Below are 13,910 nucleotides of genomic sequence, written 5' to 3'. Positions count from 1 at the left end.
GGAAGCAGGGGGCACTTTCTCCTCCCCAGACCTCCGGTCACCCCACCCCTTTACGGTCCTCACCCCCCCTCCCCCCGCTCTCAGCCCCCGCCCCCCCGCCCCCCACGCCCAGGCTCAACCCCACCCCGCGGCCCGCCCCTCTCCGCCCCTTGGGTCCAGCCCCCCTTCCACCCACTCCGCCGCCCGCCTCTCCCCGCTGCCTTCCCGCCCCCTCCCCTCCCCGACTGGCTGGGTCGGCTCAGACTCGGCCCCTCGCCCGCCCTGCTCCAGCTCTCGGCGCCTTCGACCGCGGCTCCGCTCTGCGCCTTCGGAGTGGGTTGCCCGGGTCTCCGGGAGTGGGCTGTTTTTGCGCGCGCTAGGCCGGCGACGCGGCAGGTTCCGGACGTCCATCTGTCCGTCGGTCCAGAGAGCCTGTTCAGACCCGCAGTCTCGGGATGGGGCGGGCTGTGCCGCCGTTCCTGCCGTGGCTCTTCCTCTCCGCGCTCTGGACACGAGGTGAGTGCAAGGGGCCGGGGGTTCGCGCCCGGGAGCTCCGGGGAGGGAGCGCGCCGATCGGGGCGCTCCCGGCTGCTGGCGAGTTTGCAGACCCCTCCCCGCGCCCCAGAGGTGCTTGGTGCCGAGGTGCAGGGCTCCCGCGTACCCACCGTCCTGGCATCCTGGCTGGGTAGTCGGTGCGCGTCCCGGGCCACAGTGACCGCGGAGAGGGAAACCGAGCTCGGCCGGTTGCGCTGCAAGTCCTAAAGTTTTCGGCGGAGGGGAATGCGCCAAAAACTTCTCACTGGAAGTGGCTGTGTGGCTGGACCCCAGTTGCTGGCGGGAGTTCTAGGAGCCGCAGGCAGACCCCATCTCCACTCTGGGGGACCGGAGACCCGCAGGCTGCGAGAGTTGAGGTTGCAGTCCCGGTGCAGCGTTGCACCAAGGCCAAAGCGCGATCGGGAGGGACTAGTCGGGCTGCCCCCAACCCCGGGCCTTCAGGGGCTACTTTAGCAGGGACGCCCTGTGAGGGGGGGGGGCAGAAAAAGAGGACGCGCTCTTTTCACCCCTATTATTGCTGAACAGGATCTAACGTGCTTGGTCAGCGTCTAGGCGTATTACCTCTGCGCTGCTGCTGCTGCTAAGTCGCTTCAGTCGTGTCCTACTCTGTGCGACCCCATGGCCTGCAGCCTACCAGGCTCCTCCGTCCATGGGATTTTCCAGGCAAGAGTACTGGAGTGGGGTGCCATTGCCTTCTCCATCTGTACTGCTAGGCATTCCTATATAAGACACTGGATTGTTAAGTAGAGGCACAGGAAGGCAGGTTTCATGGTTCCATTCTGTATCCGCAGCTTGTTTGGAGGGTCAGTGATTAACGAACGGGCTAGTTTAACCTCTGAAGTATTTCTTAAGGAAGCTGGAAGAAACTTAACCAGGCTTTATGCTGAATAAACACACATCAAGCTTTTTTCCTTAGCTTAAAGGTTTAGCTTTTATATAAACCTATTGTGGTCAAAGGTGTTTTTGAAGAGTACCTGGAAACTTCAATTATACTTAAGCAGTTTACTTGAGAATTTTTCCTGTGAGAATTTCATTGGAAAGCTCAGTTGCTCAAATCTACAGCTGCAGCCTCTTGTTACAGTTAAATTACACATACAATTTATAATTTGAGGCAATGTAGCAATTTGAAGCAAACATCCAGAGAGTAAACCAAGCAAAGAATGAAAACAATTCTATTCTTTACCCCAACCACCACCGCCCCCCCCCACCAAACCCTCAGAAATTCCTCAGCATTTCTGCTAGATCCGTTTTTCATAATCTGTTATATTTTGCTACCAGGGAAGGCTGGCCATAAATAGTCTTGGATGTAGTAAATGTGGTGAAAATTATGGGAAAAGTAACAGAAGCAGTAGTTTTGGGGAAGATGTTTTTTTAATGGAGTGTTTTTCTTTTTCTACTTTTTTTAAGCATTAATAATAATAAACCTTCTGTAGCTGATAATTACTTTAAGCAGATAATCATAAAAGTCTGTTAAAATCCACCCAACTGGAAGAATGAAAAGTTTCTCCAGTTTTTCTTCTCCTACCTTTTGTTTTTTATCTTGAATTTACCTGTGAGATGTCTGACAGTGTTTCATTTTGTGAAAAGTTCAAAGAATGGGATTCTCCCTGGCTGAATGAGAGCAGACCTGTTGGCTCAGATGGGAAATAATTTGCCCACAGTGTGGGAGAGCTAGGTTCGATCCCCTGGGTCAGGACCATCCCCTGGAGAAGGGAATGGCTATCCACTCCAGTATTCTTGCCTGAAGAGTTCCAGGGACAGAGGAGCATGGCGGGCTGCAGTCCATATGGCTGCAAAGAGTCGGACATGATTGAGTAACTAACACTTTCTCACTCTCAAGGGTGCTGAAGATGGAAATTGGATTCCTTGTCTAGTTTTAAGGTTTTCATATTGCATGCTGTGGCTCTAAGTGGTTTACTCACCAGACAGCGGAGCCAGGAGAGATGGGGTGTGAATGTGTGCATAGACTCTACACTGTAGAGGAATGGATAATTACAATTTACTCAGCACTTTAACCCTGAAATCGTCCCTACTTCTTACCCCCACCCCATACCCACAAACACCCTCGCACAAAGATAAACACAGAGAACTGAAACTGCTGAACCAGGGGCATTTCTGGGCTCTCCAGTCCTTTCTGTTCCGTCTCTGATGGGGGTGCCAGTGAGCAACAAATCAGCAAAGGGTAGCTCTAGAGGCCCAGGAGAAGCTGGAGGATGAAAATACAGAAGTGGATCTTGCTGTGATTTATGGTGGTACCGATGAAACTATTTTCAGGGCAGCAGTAGAGACAGAGACACAGCGCAGACTTATGGCCCAGGGCTGGGGGAGGACTGAGAGGAAGAGAGGCATGGAGAGAGGAGCATGGAAGCACACACACTGCCACGTGTAAAGGAGAGCCAGTGGGAATTTGCTCTATGACTCAGGGAGCTCAAACTGGGGCTCTGTGACAACGTAGAGGGGTGGGATGGGGTGGGAGGGAGGGAGGTACAAGAGGGAGCGGAAATATGTATACCTGTGGCTAATTCATGGTGATGTATGGCAGAAATCAAACCAATATTGTAAAGCAACTATCCTTCAATTTAAAATAAGTTTTAAAAAATGCAGAAGTGGATAAAAGTGAAGGCATTGCAAGGACCTAACCAGTGATGAGGCTCTGCTTGCCCCTTAATGCATCCCTTAGAACTAATTGGGCTTTTGTTCTTTTAATCTCACTTTTTTTTTTTTTCCATTACTTATTTGCTTCATCAAGTCTTAGTTTCGGCATTCGGGATCTTTGTTGCATCACGCAGGATCTTTCGTTGCAGCATATGGACGCTAGCTGGGGTCCAGGCTTAGTTGCTGGGAGGCCTCTGGGATCTTAGTTAACTGACCAGGGATCGAACCCAAGTCCCCTGCATTGCAAGGTGGATACCACTGGACCAGCAGGGAAGTCCTTAATTGGGCTTTAAAACTCTTCAGTGTTACGGTTTCTCTCCCAAACTGAAGCTGTCACCGTATTACAATATACTGTAAACATTATCCCAGAAAGAACTTTAAGCTGTCTAGTTGCTCATAGGCTTTGTATCAACGGACTCAAAAAGGAAGCAGGTCACATTTCAAAAATAAGTGACTTTTCAAAAGTTATTCTGATCTGCTTCCTTAGAGTGGTGATTCTGTGTGCGTGTGTGTACGCTCAGTCGCTCAGCCGTGTCTGACTCTGCAACCGCATGGACTGAAGCTCGTCAGGCTCCTCTGTCCACGGAATTTTCCAGGCAAGAATACTGGAGTGGGTTGCCATTTCTTTCTCCAGGGGATCTTTGACACAGGGATTGAACCTGAATTTCTTACTCTGGCAGGCGGATTCTTTACCACTGAGCTACCAGGGAAGCCAACGTGATGAATAGGACACTATTATTTTTCAAAATGATAACTATTGTTTCAATCTTATTTTTAAAAATAACTTCCAAGTAATCCTAGGAGCAGGGTCAGTAATCCTAGGAGCAGGTTGCCGGTCAGAGTTGGTTAAAAACAGTGCCAGTGAATTGATAATACACCACCAGGTAGAGAGGCTGAGCCTTGCTTTAAACGGTTTCCCCCACCTGGAAATGAGCACGTACCAACCCGCCACTTTCTGCGTAGTGGCCAGAATGTGACTTTGAGGTTGAATTGGACTGGGTGGCCTCCTGGCACCAAGGTTGGCCAGGGCTGGGGTCCTACTCTCCTCTTTGACTCATTTTCAGTTTCAGTTCTTGCCGCTCCAGCCACAAAGGTCTTTTTGGCTCTTTTTTTTTGTGGAAGTTCCCTCTGGCTAAAATCTTTTCCCCAAGATGTCTACACGCTAGCTCAGTTGCTCTCCTGAAGAGGCCTTCCCTCACTGCCACCTCTGCCATACTCACACACACACTCTATTAAATAACTCTCCCGCTGTCTGATGGGTTCCTCTCTGTTTTCCAAGCAGTGTGCTCATGTCAGGTGCTCAGTATCTGCTGTTGTTTACTCGCTAAGTCACATCCTAGTCTTTTTTGACCCCATGGATTGTAGCACGCCAGGCTCCTCTGTCCATGGGATTTCCTGGCAAGAATACTGAAGTGGATTGCCATTTCCTTCTCTAGAGGATCTGCATGACTCAGGGATCGAACCCTCATCTCCTGTATGGGCAGGTGGATTTTTTAACTACTGAGCCACCAGGGAAGCATCTGCACAGAGAAGTATTTGCTCAGGATCTGCAAAGATCAAGGCCTCTGTGGGTCTCGCTGTGTCTTCCTCCAACTTCTTTCTCCCTTCTGGCTTTTCCAGAAACAGTTGCCGCAGCTCCCAGGCCCTTGTGCTTGGGGATAGGTTGCTAGAAAACAGTTTTTCATGTCACTGGTATGCCAAAATGATTCCATTACTAGAAAGGTTACGGTAGATTTGTGGACTGTATTAAGGCCAATAGAGCAAAAGTAACATTTTTTTATAAAATTAAAAGCCAATTTTTCATGTTAAAGATACTGTTTAAGAGTTTCTTGTCCAGAGCAGATTGCCTGATTCCCAGGCACTGTGGCCTGGAGTGTCTTGATTTTGGCCTGTTGTTACTAGTTTCATCTTAACCCGAAACACAGGGCTCAGAGTGGGGGTGGGGGTGGGGGAAATGCATCTCAGCAGGGAGTTAAGTATTGTAAAACGTATTTAAAAAAAGCGGGTTATTCTTAAACCTGTGTGCTTCAAGGGCTTGGAATGAAAATGTTAACAGGGGCTGAGTGACCAAATGGGCTGGGCTTCCTGTCCTGCCTGGCTGGCCTCTGGGGAGCCCTGGGTGCAGTGACTAACTCTCAGGACCTCAGTCCCCTCAGGGGTCTAGTGGAAATCTTCGTTGTTTGTGGAACCGTTGGGAGGATAAAGGAGCCAATGTCCTGTGGTAAAAGCTCTCAAACTATTAGCCATTGTTACCCATGCTCCCTCCTTTCTGAACTCAAATTTTGTAGTAATTGTTTTTCTTAAACAAAAGGTACTGGGGGAAAACTTTCCCCTTTTCTTACTGAAATGTGTCCTAAATTGAAACCTGAAATATGAGGTCAGATCTGTGGGGCCCCCCCCACCACTGGTCATAGCGCTTTGGTGGAGGGCTGTGGGGGTTCCATCCTGGAGCGCAGAATTCCTTGCTCTGTAGGATTGTTTCCTGGTATTTCTGTGAACAGAACCCACACTTGTTACCTCAGACAAGGCAGGACCTGTCCTGACTGCTCCCCTTCCTGCCCCACCATGACCCTCACTCCTTGAATTCAGGCTTAACTTGGTCCAGGAATAGCTTCCCGTCATGTGCCTCTCAGGAAGGTATAAAAATGAAGTCCAGTTCCTGCTTGGTGTTTCCCACACCACTGTACTCTAAAGTGGGTGTGGTTTTGTTTTGGTTACTTTTTTTTTTTTTTGGTTGTTTGAGTGTAAACATCCAGATAATTCCTTTCCTTTTTTCCAGCTAAAACTAGGTTTGCCAAATGCAGGTTTCCGGAAGCTGTTTCTTGGGCGGTGCTCTTTGCCTGTGTTTGGGTGGGCGCTTGCAGGTGGTCTTGTAGCAGATGGGCTGGACAAGGAGCCCCAGGTGTGCTCCTGGTTTCCAGGTGCGTCCTGCCTAGTGGCAGGTGTGAGCAAGTCCCCCAGGTACCCCAGGAAAGGCCCAGACTCCTCTGCTTCCCACACTCTGGGCATTTGCTAACCCCTGACCCAGAGGAAACTTGTTCTCTATCTTGTTCCTGGTTCCACCCCTGCTGCCTCCAGCTAAAATGCTGAAAATGCCACCTGGCAGGAAGATCTTGCAGCCTGTTTTGGAGAGCAAGAATACTCAGAGTACCTACCAGCCAGCACTTTCTCCCTCCTGGGCCTTAGTTTTCTTTGAAGTGAGGCTGTTGAACTGTATAGAAGATTTTTTTTTTTTTTAATGGACCATTAAAAAAAATAATTGCATTTATTTTTGACTGTGTTGGGTCTTCATTGCTGTTCGGCCTTTTTCGCTAATTGCTATGTGGGTGCGCATGCTAAATCGCTTCAGTCCTGTCTGACTCTGTGCGCCAGACTCTCCAGGCAAGAAGACTGGAGTGGGTTGCTATGCCCACCTCCAGGGGATCCCTCCGACCAAGGGATCGAATGCTAATCTTTTACATCTCCTATGCTGAGAGGCGGCAAGTGGGGGCTACTCTCTAGCTTTGGTGCGTGGGCTGCTCCTTGCTATGGCTTCTCTTGTTGCAGAGCATGACCTCCAGGGTGCCTCGACTTCAGCAGTTATGGCTCCTGGGCTCTAGAGCTCAGGCTAAATAGTTCTGGTGCACGGCTTTAGTTGCTCCTCTGCACGTGGGATCCTCCCGGATCAGGGATGGAACCCGTGTCACTTGCATTGGCAGACGAACAGCTTACCACTGAGCCACCAGGGCAGCGCTGGGTGTGGACGATTTTTAAAGTCTTACACATGTTACAGCATTGTTTCTGTTTTCTGTTGAGGCCTGTTGGCCCCAAGGCACGTGGGATCTTAGTTCTCTCGCCAGGGACCAGACCCGCACCCCCTTTGTTGGAAGGCGAAGTCTTAACCCCCGGATGAGCAGGGAAGTTCCACGGAAGATTCTTAACCACAGCGAAAGCCCAGGTTTTCCTTGGGTTCATGAGGCCTGGAAGCTTGGCCCCACCAGCTGCTGGGCAGCTTGCCCCCTTGGTCGCCATTTCCACTCTGAGCCTCTGTTAGCCAGCAGGATCCAGCGGGCATGGCCTGGCTGCCACGTCAAGTCACCTCCTTAGGTCCCAGTGTTTTAAAGTGAAGTAAGGATGTTGTTGCTGTTGTTATTTAGTTGCTAAGTCATGTCCAGCTCTACTTGCGACCCCATGGACCATAGCCTGCCAGGGTCCTCTGTCCATGGGATTTTCTAGGCAAGAATGCTGGAGTGGATTGCTGTTTCCTTGTCCAAGGGATCTTCCCCACCCAAGAGTCGAATCTGAGTCAAGGAAGAATAGTTATGTCTTAAAGAGTTGGTTGAAAATTCTACACTCTATTCTAAAACATTTTATTTCATCCTTTGTCCCCACTCCAGTATTCTTGGGCTTCCCTTGTGGCTCAGCTGGTAAAGAATCCGCCTGCAATGCAGGAGACCTGGGTTCTGTCCCTGAGTTGGGAAGATCCCTTGGAGAAGGGAAAGGCTACCCACTCCAGTATTCTGGCCTGGAGAATTCCACGGACTGTATGTCCATGGGGTCACAAAGGGTCGGACACAACTGAGCGACTTTCACTGCACTCACTTGTCCATTTCATCCACCGTTAGATCATTTTTCACTTAATGGTAAAATGGATTTTCCATGAGTCTTGAGGGAAGACTGGGTGGGGTGGGGGAAGGAGCAGGGCAGAGGGGAGAGGGAGGAAAAGAGAGAGGAGACATGTTGACCTTACGTTTGGACTGAGATCATACATACACGATAAGTTTTACACCAAAAGCTAAGCATGTTGGAGTGACTTAGGCTTAGAGAAAAACCGTTGCATTTCATAATCACAATGCATAGGTGTTTGTGGCAGCAGACTTTATGCTTGTATATTTCTTCCTGTCCTCAGACATTAATGGGGTCTTCTGGATTTTTCCCAGTCAGGCCCTTGATAGGTGTTGTCTAGCTTCTAGGGAGTCAAGCAAGGCCCAGCAATATCTGATCATCACTAGGTTAGAGCTTTGCCCCAGCTCACTCTGGGATGGGGCCCATGCTCAGGATTTAGGTCTCAGGCTGGAACTTGAGGATCAGACAAGCACTGTCTGAAAAGCACCCCTTTCTTTATAATCTGCTTTCGGGTGCAGGGATTGGGAGTGGGGTCGGGGGGTGACGGCTCTAGTTATGTCAGCATTCAGGGCCGGTGGACGTCTTAGAATTTGCCTTAGCGCTGGTCCTTCCTTTCCCTGGACATACAAAGGAAAGCCTTGTTTATTTTGGAGAAGGGATTGTTTTGCTATTGTAAGCCGCAGGGCTTTCAAAGCTGCTCATACATAGAAGACCGACCTCACTATCATTTTCGAAAATGATCTTTTCTACAAGTAAGAGCAGGCTGTCTTCATGGAGAATATTAGAGCATAAACTCGCTGAAAGTACTTTTCTGTCCCGGTGCTGCTTAATGAATGCGCAGTGAGGTGATGAATATTCATGGCCTCCCAAGGGTGGCCTGTTTTCCACTCGGCATAGTTCAGGGCAGGCTGCCTCCACACAGGAAGTGAAAGCACCCTTTGAGCCTCTTTTTTCTTTTTTTTAAAATTTGGGCACATGATTTGAAGATTTGTTGATGAAAACAATGTTCTTTGAAAGTTTGAGGACAAAGGAAAAAGGAAGCTCTTAGACTTTAGCAGGAAATCTACAGCATTAGGTTAAAAAAAAAAAACTTTGAGAGTCTGAAGATGTAAGTCCTCAGCCCGGTTGCAATGTGCAGGGAGAGTCATGTTGCAGAAATTGCATGTCTCCGTTGATCAAATAGGGGGCAGATAGGTGATTCTGGGATCTCTTCTGGGCAGGACACAGGTTGCATCTGAAAGAGAGATGTGGGCTGGAAGTTTCTCTCCTCAAGAGTCAAACACAGGGCCTGCTTGAGATCAACCCACCCGCCCCGGCCCTCTGCCTGACTCTGGCTATAAGTGTCCTCAGGCATCAATCAGCCTAGAAATGGGGCCTGAGGCAGTGTAGGGTGTCCCTTAAAAATGAGTCGTGGGACTTCCCTGGCATTCCAGTGGTTAAGACTCTGTGCTTCCACTGCAAGGGGCACTGGTTTGATCCCTGGTCAGGGAACTAAAGATCCCGCATGCCTTGCGGCGTGGGCGAAAGCTAACTAGCTAAATAAAGTAATAATAAAGTCTTCATAATTCCCTGGTGCTCCAGTGGTTAGGACTTAGCACTTTCACTGCCATGGGCCTGGGTCAAAAAATAAATGAAGTCTGAAAAAAAAGAGTCCTGCCTGTATGACTTCTTTCCTGTGGGCAGCTACCATTCCCTGCTGCCCTTGCTGACTGTGGCCCCATGAACTACCCTCCTCTCCCCATTCCCCCGCCCCCAGCTCTATCTGGGGCAATAAAAGAGTCTGGAAGCACAGAGGTGTATTTCTGAGGATTCTGGACGTGCTCAAAATCCTTCAAGCTAGGCTTCAGCAGCACTTGAGTACTTGAGAACTTCCAGATGTACAAGCTGGGTTTAGAAAAGGCAGAGGAACCAGAGATCAAATTGCCAACATTCGTTGGATCATAGAGAAAGCAAGAGAATTCCAGAAAAACATCAGTTTCTGTTTCATTAATTACTTGAAAGCCTTTGATTGTGTGGATCACATAAAGCTGGAATATTCTTAAAGAGGTGGGATTACCAGACCACCTTACCTGCCTGCTGAGAAACCTGTATCAGATCAAGAAGCAACAGTTAGAACTGGACATGGAACAGTGTACTGGTTCAAAATTGGGAAAGAAGTACATCAAGGTTATATATTGTCACCCTGCTTATGTAACCTGTATGCAGAGTACATCATGCAAAATGCTGGGCTGAATGACGCATAAGCTGGAATTAAGATTTCCAGGAGAAAAATCAACAACCTCAGATATGCATATGACACCACTCTAATGGCAGAAAGCGAAGAGGAACCTCTTGATGAGGGTGAAAGAGGAGAGTGAAAAAGCTGGCTTAAAACTCAATATTCAAAAAACGAAGATCATGGCATCTGGTCCCATCACTTCGTGGCAAATGGAAGGAGAAAAAGTGGAAGCAGTGACATATTTTCTCTTCTCGGGCTCTAAAATCAATGTACATGGTGGCTGCAGCCATGAAATTAGGAGACTCTTGCTTCTTGGAAAGAAAACTATGACAAACCGAGACAGCATTTTAAAAAGCAAAGACATCACTTTTGCTGACAAAGATCCATATAGTCAAAGCTATGGTCTTTCCAGTAATCGTGTATGGATGTGAGAGTTGAACCATAAAGAAGGCTGAACACTGAAGAATTGATGCTTTCAAATTGTTGGCCTGCAGAAGACTCTTGAGAGTCTTTGGACAGCAAGCAGATTAAACCAGTCAATCCTAAAGGAAATCAACCCTGAATAATCATTGGAAGGACTGATGCTAAAGCTGAGGCTCCAATACTTTGGCTACCTGATGCAAACAGCAGGCTCATTGGAAAGGACCCTGATTCTGGGAAAGACTGAAGGCAAAAGAAGAGGATGGCAGAGGCTGAGATGGTTGGATGGCCTCACCAGTTCAATGGATATGAACTTGGGCAAACTCCAGAAGATAGTGAGGGACAGGGAGGCTGGCGGTGCTGCAGTCCATGGGGTCGCAAAGAGTCAGACACGACTTAAAGATGGAATAACAACAGTGTGTGGGATTGATGTTAATTCTTCTGTAAGCATTTGGTGTAATTCTCCAGTGAAATTGTTTGGGCCTGGAAATTTGTTTTGTGGGTGTTCTTTAAATTATAAATTCAATTTCCTTACCTGGCGCTGTTCAAATTATCTATTTCATATTGAGTGAGATGTGGTTCAGTTCAGTTCAGTCGCTCCGTCATGTCCAACTCTTTGTGACCCCAGGGACTGTAGCACACCAGGCCTCCCTGTCCATCACCAACTCCTAGAGTTCACTCAAACTCATGACCATCGAGTCAGTGATGCCATCCAGCCATCTCATCCTCTGTCGTCCCCTTCTCCTCCTGCCTTCAATCTTTCCCAGCATCAGAGTCTTTGCAACTGAGTCAGTTCTTCGCATCAGGTGGCCAAAGTATTTGGGAGTTTCAGCTTCAACATCAGTCCTTCCAATGGATATTCAGGACGGATTTCATTTAGGATGGCCTGGTTGGATCTCCTTGCAGTCCAAAGGACTTGAGAGTTGTGGTAGTTTGTGTTTTTTGAGGAATTGGTCCATTTCCTCTATGTTGTTGAATTTGTATGTAGAGTTGTTCATAGTATTTAGTTATCATTATTATGATTTTTACGTTTTTTTGCCAGGAAAGTAGGATTTATTGGTGGGCATGAGTAAGGAGGGGACAGTGCCAAGGCTCTCGTGAGTGCAGAGCCTGCCATTTGTCCAGGGGCCATGATTAGGATGTATTTAACCAGACAGCTATCTGGGATGAGCTGCTTTTCTGTCACCGTGTCTTCAAACTCATCTACAGTAAACTTGGTCAATCCCCACATCTCGGAGATGTGGGTCTTCTGGCAGTCTGGGAACTTGAACTTGGCCCTGTGACGGGCCACAATCACATGCTCTTTATTCTGCAGCTTGTTGTGGGTGGACATTATGACTTGGCCAATGTGGACTCTGGCCACTGTGCCCTGGGGCTTTCCAGAGGCACTGCATATATTTGTACTAGACATGAGTGTCCAACTGGAAAGGGCTGTCTGCAGGGTCCCTCAGAGCAGCCCATACAGGCAGCAGGCTGCAAAAACTACGGAGGAGGCTGCTGTTTGCAGCTATTGCACGCTAGACTCCCACAGGCAAAGGAGCACAGTGGGCTTAGTTGGTAGCAAACACAGTATTTCATTATTATACTTTTGACATCTTCAGAGTCTGTAGTTATATTCCCTGTTTCATTCCTGAGTAATTGGTATCTTTTTTTTCTTTGTCAGTCTTGCCTAGAGACTTATCAATTTTATTGATTTTTTTCAAACAACTAGGTCTTTGTTTCATTGATTTACCCTCTAGCTTTTCTTTTTTCAATTTATTTCCTATATTTATTTTCTTTCTTGTTTTTGTTTTGGGTTTGGCTTGCTCTTCTTTTTCTATGTTACCAGCACAGACTACTAAATAGAATTTCCTCTCAAAACTGTGTCAACTATGTCCCACATATTTTGATATATTGTAACTTCATTTTCACTCTGTTCAATGTATTTTTGAAAAGTTTCCCTTGAGACTCTCCCTTTGCTCCATAGACTATTTAGCTGTTAGTGTGCAAGTATTTGGAAAATTTCTAGTTAACCTTCTGTTATTAATTTATATTTATTTCAATTGTAATCTGGGAATACATACTGTACCACTTTAGTTCTTTTAAATTTGTTGAGATTTGCCTTATGGCTCACGATGTGGTTTATTTTAGTTTACATCCCATCATCATTTGGGAAGGATGTGTGTTCTGCTGCTGTTGGGTGGAATGTTCTATAAATGTAGTCCAGATTCTTTTCATTGGCAGTCTTATCAAGTTCTTCCATATCCTGGTTTATTTTGTGCCCAGTTCTTTTTTCAGTTGTTGAAAGAGAGATGTTGAAGTATTTCCTATAACTGTTGATTTCTTTACATCTCCTTTCAGGCCTTTTGGGTTTTGCTTCACATACTTTGCAGCTCTTTGCTTTGGCTCACACTCATTTAAGACTGCGATGTCTTCTTGGTAGACGGACTTTTATCATTACATAATACGTCTTACTGGTAATTTTCCTTGTTTTGAAATCTACTTTATCTGATGTTAATGTAGGCATGCTGCTTTTCTTTTCGTTGTGGTTGTATGATTTTTTTTCTATCTTTTGTATTCAACTTGCCTGTATCATTTTATTTGGAGTGAATTTTTTAATAAATGGCAGATAGTTGGGTCATGTTTCTTTAATCTACTCTGCCAATCTTTGCATTTTAATAGAAGTATTTAGATCATTTATATTTAATGTAATTAGTGGTCTGCTAGGTGTTGATGTTTTACCAGTTCAAGTGAATTATATAATCCCTGTTTCCTTTTAAGTCCCTTTCAGTTCAGTTCAGTCACTCAGTTGTGTCTGACTCTTTGCGTCCCCATGAACTGCAGCACGCCAGGCCTCCCTATCACCAACTCCCGGAGTTCACCCAAACCCGTGTCCTTTGAGTTGGTGATACCATCCAACCATCTCATCCTCTCTCATCCCCTTCTCCTCCTGCCCTCAATCTTTCCCAGCATCAGAGTCTTTTCAAATGAGTCAGTTCTTTGCATCAGGTGGTCAAAGTATTGGAGTTTCAGCTTCAGCATCATCAGTCCTTCCAATAAACACCCAGGACTTATCTTCTTTTGGATGGACTGGTTGGATCTCCTTGCAGTCCAAGGGACTCTCAAGAGCCTTCTCCAACAGCACAGTTCAAAAGCATCAGTTCTTCAGTGCTCAGCTTTCTTTATAGTCCAACTCTCACATCCATACATGACCACTGGAAAAACCATAGCCTTGACTAGATGGACCTTTGTTGGCAAAGTGATGTCTCTGCTTTTTAATATGCTGTCTAGGTTGGTCATAACTTTCCTTCCAAGGAGTAAGTGTCTTTTAATTTCATGGCTGCAGTCACCATCTGCAGTGATTTTGGAGCTCAGAAAAATAAAGTCAGCCACTGTTTCCACTGTTGCCCGATCTATCTGCCATGAAGTGATGGGACCAGATGCCATGATCTTCGTTGTCTGATTGTTGAGCTTTAAGGCAACTTTTTCACTCTCCTCT

The 13,910-nt window shown here is 47.0% G+C and overlaps 1 protein-coding gene and 1 non-coding gene across 2 annotated transcripts in view; one reads left to right on the top strand and one right to left on the bottom strand.

Annotated features, from left to right (window-relative positions):
* The first annotated feature begins 200 nt into the window (after positions 1 to 200).
* Positions 201 to 13,910, top strand: part of MERTK (MER proto-oncogene, tyrosine kinase) — a 120,973-nt gene continuing 107,263 nt past the window's right edge. The window contains exon 1 of the mRNA XM_040267535.1: positions 201 to 495. Coding sequence (XP_040123469.1) covers positions 435 to 495 — 61 coding nt within the window. The 5' untranslated portion in view covers positions 201 to 434. The remainder of the gene's footprint in view (positions 496 to 13,910) is intronic.
* LOC120852348 lies at positions 11,862 to 11,996 on the bottom strand. Its single transcript, XR_005718529.1, has one exon. It is a non-coding gene; the product is annotated as a small nucleolar RNA SNORA70 (small nucleolar RNA).

The sequence above is a fragment of the Oryx dammah genome, unplaced genomic scaffold (assembly GCF_014754425.2).
Source record: "Oryx dammah isolate SB20612 unplaced genomic scaffold, SCBI_Odam_1.1 HiC_scaffold_25, whole genome shotgun sequence".
Lineage (NCBI taxonomy): Eukaryota > Metazoa > Chordata > Mammalia > Artiodactyla > Bovidae > Oryx > Oryx dammah.
Note: the sequence above shows the minus strand (reverse complement) of the source record. Positions and strands in the feature narration are given on the sequence as shown.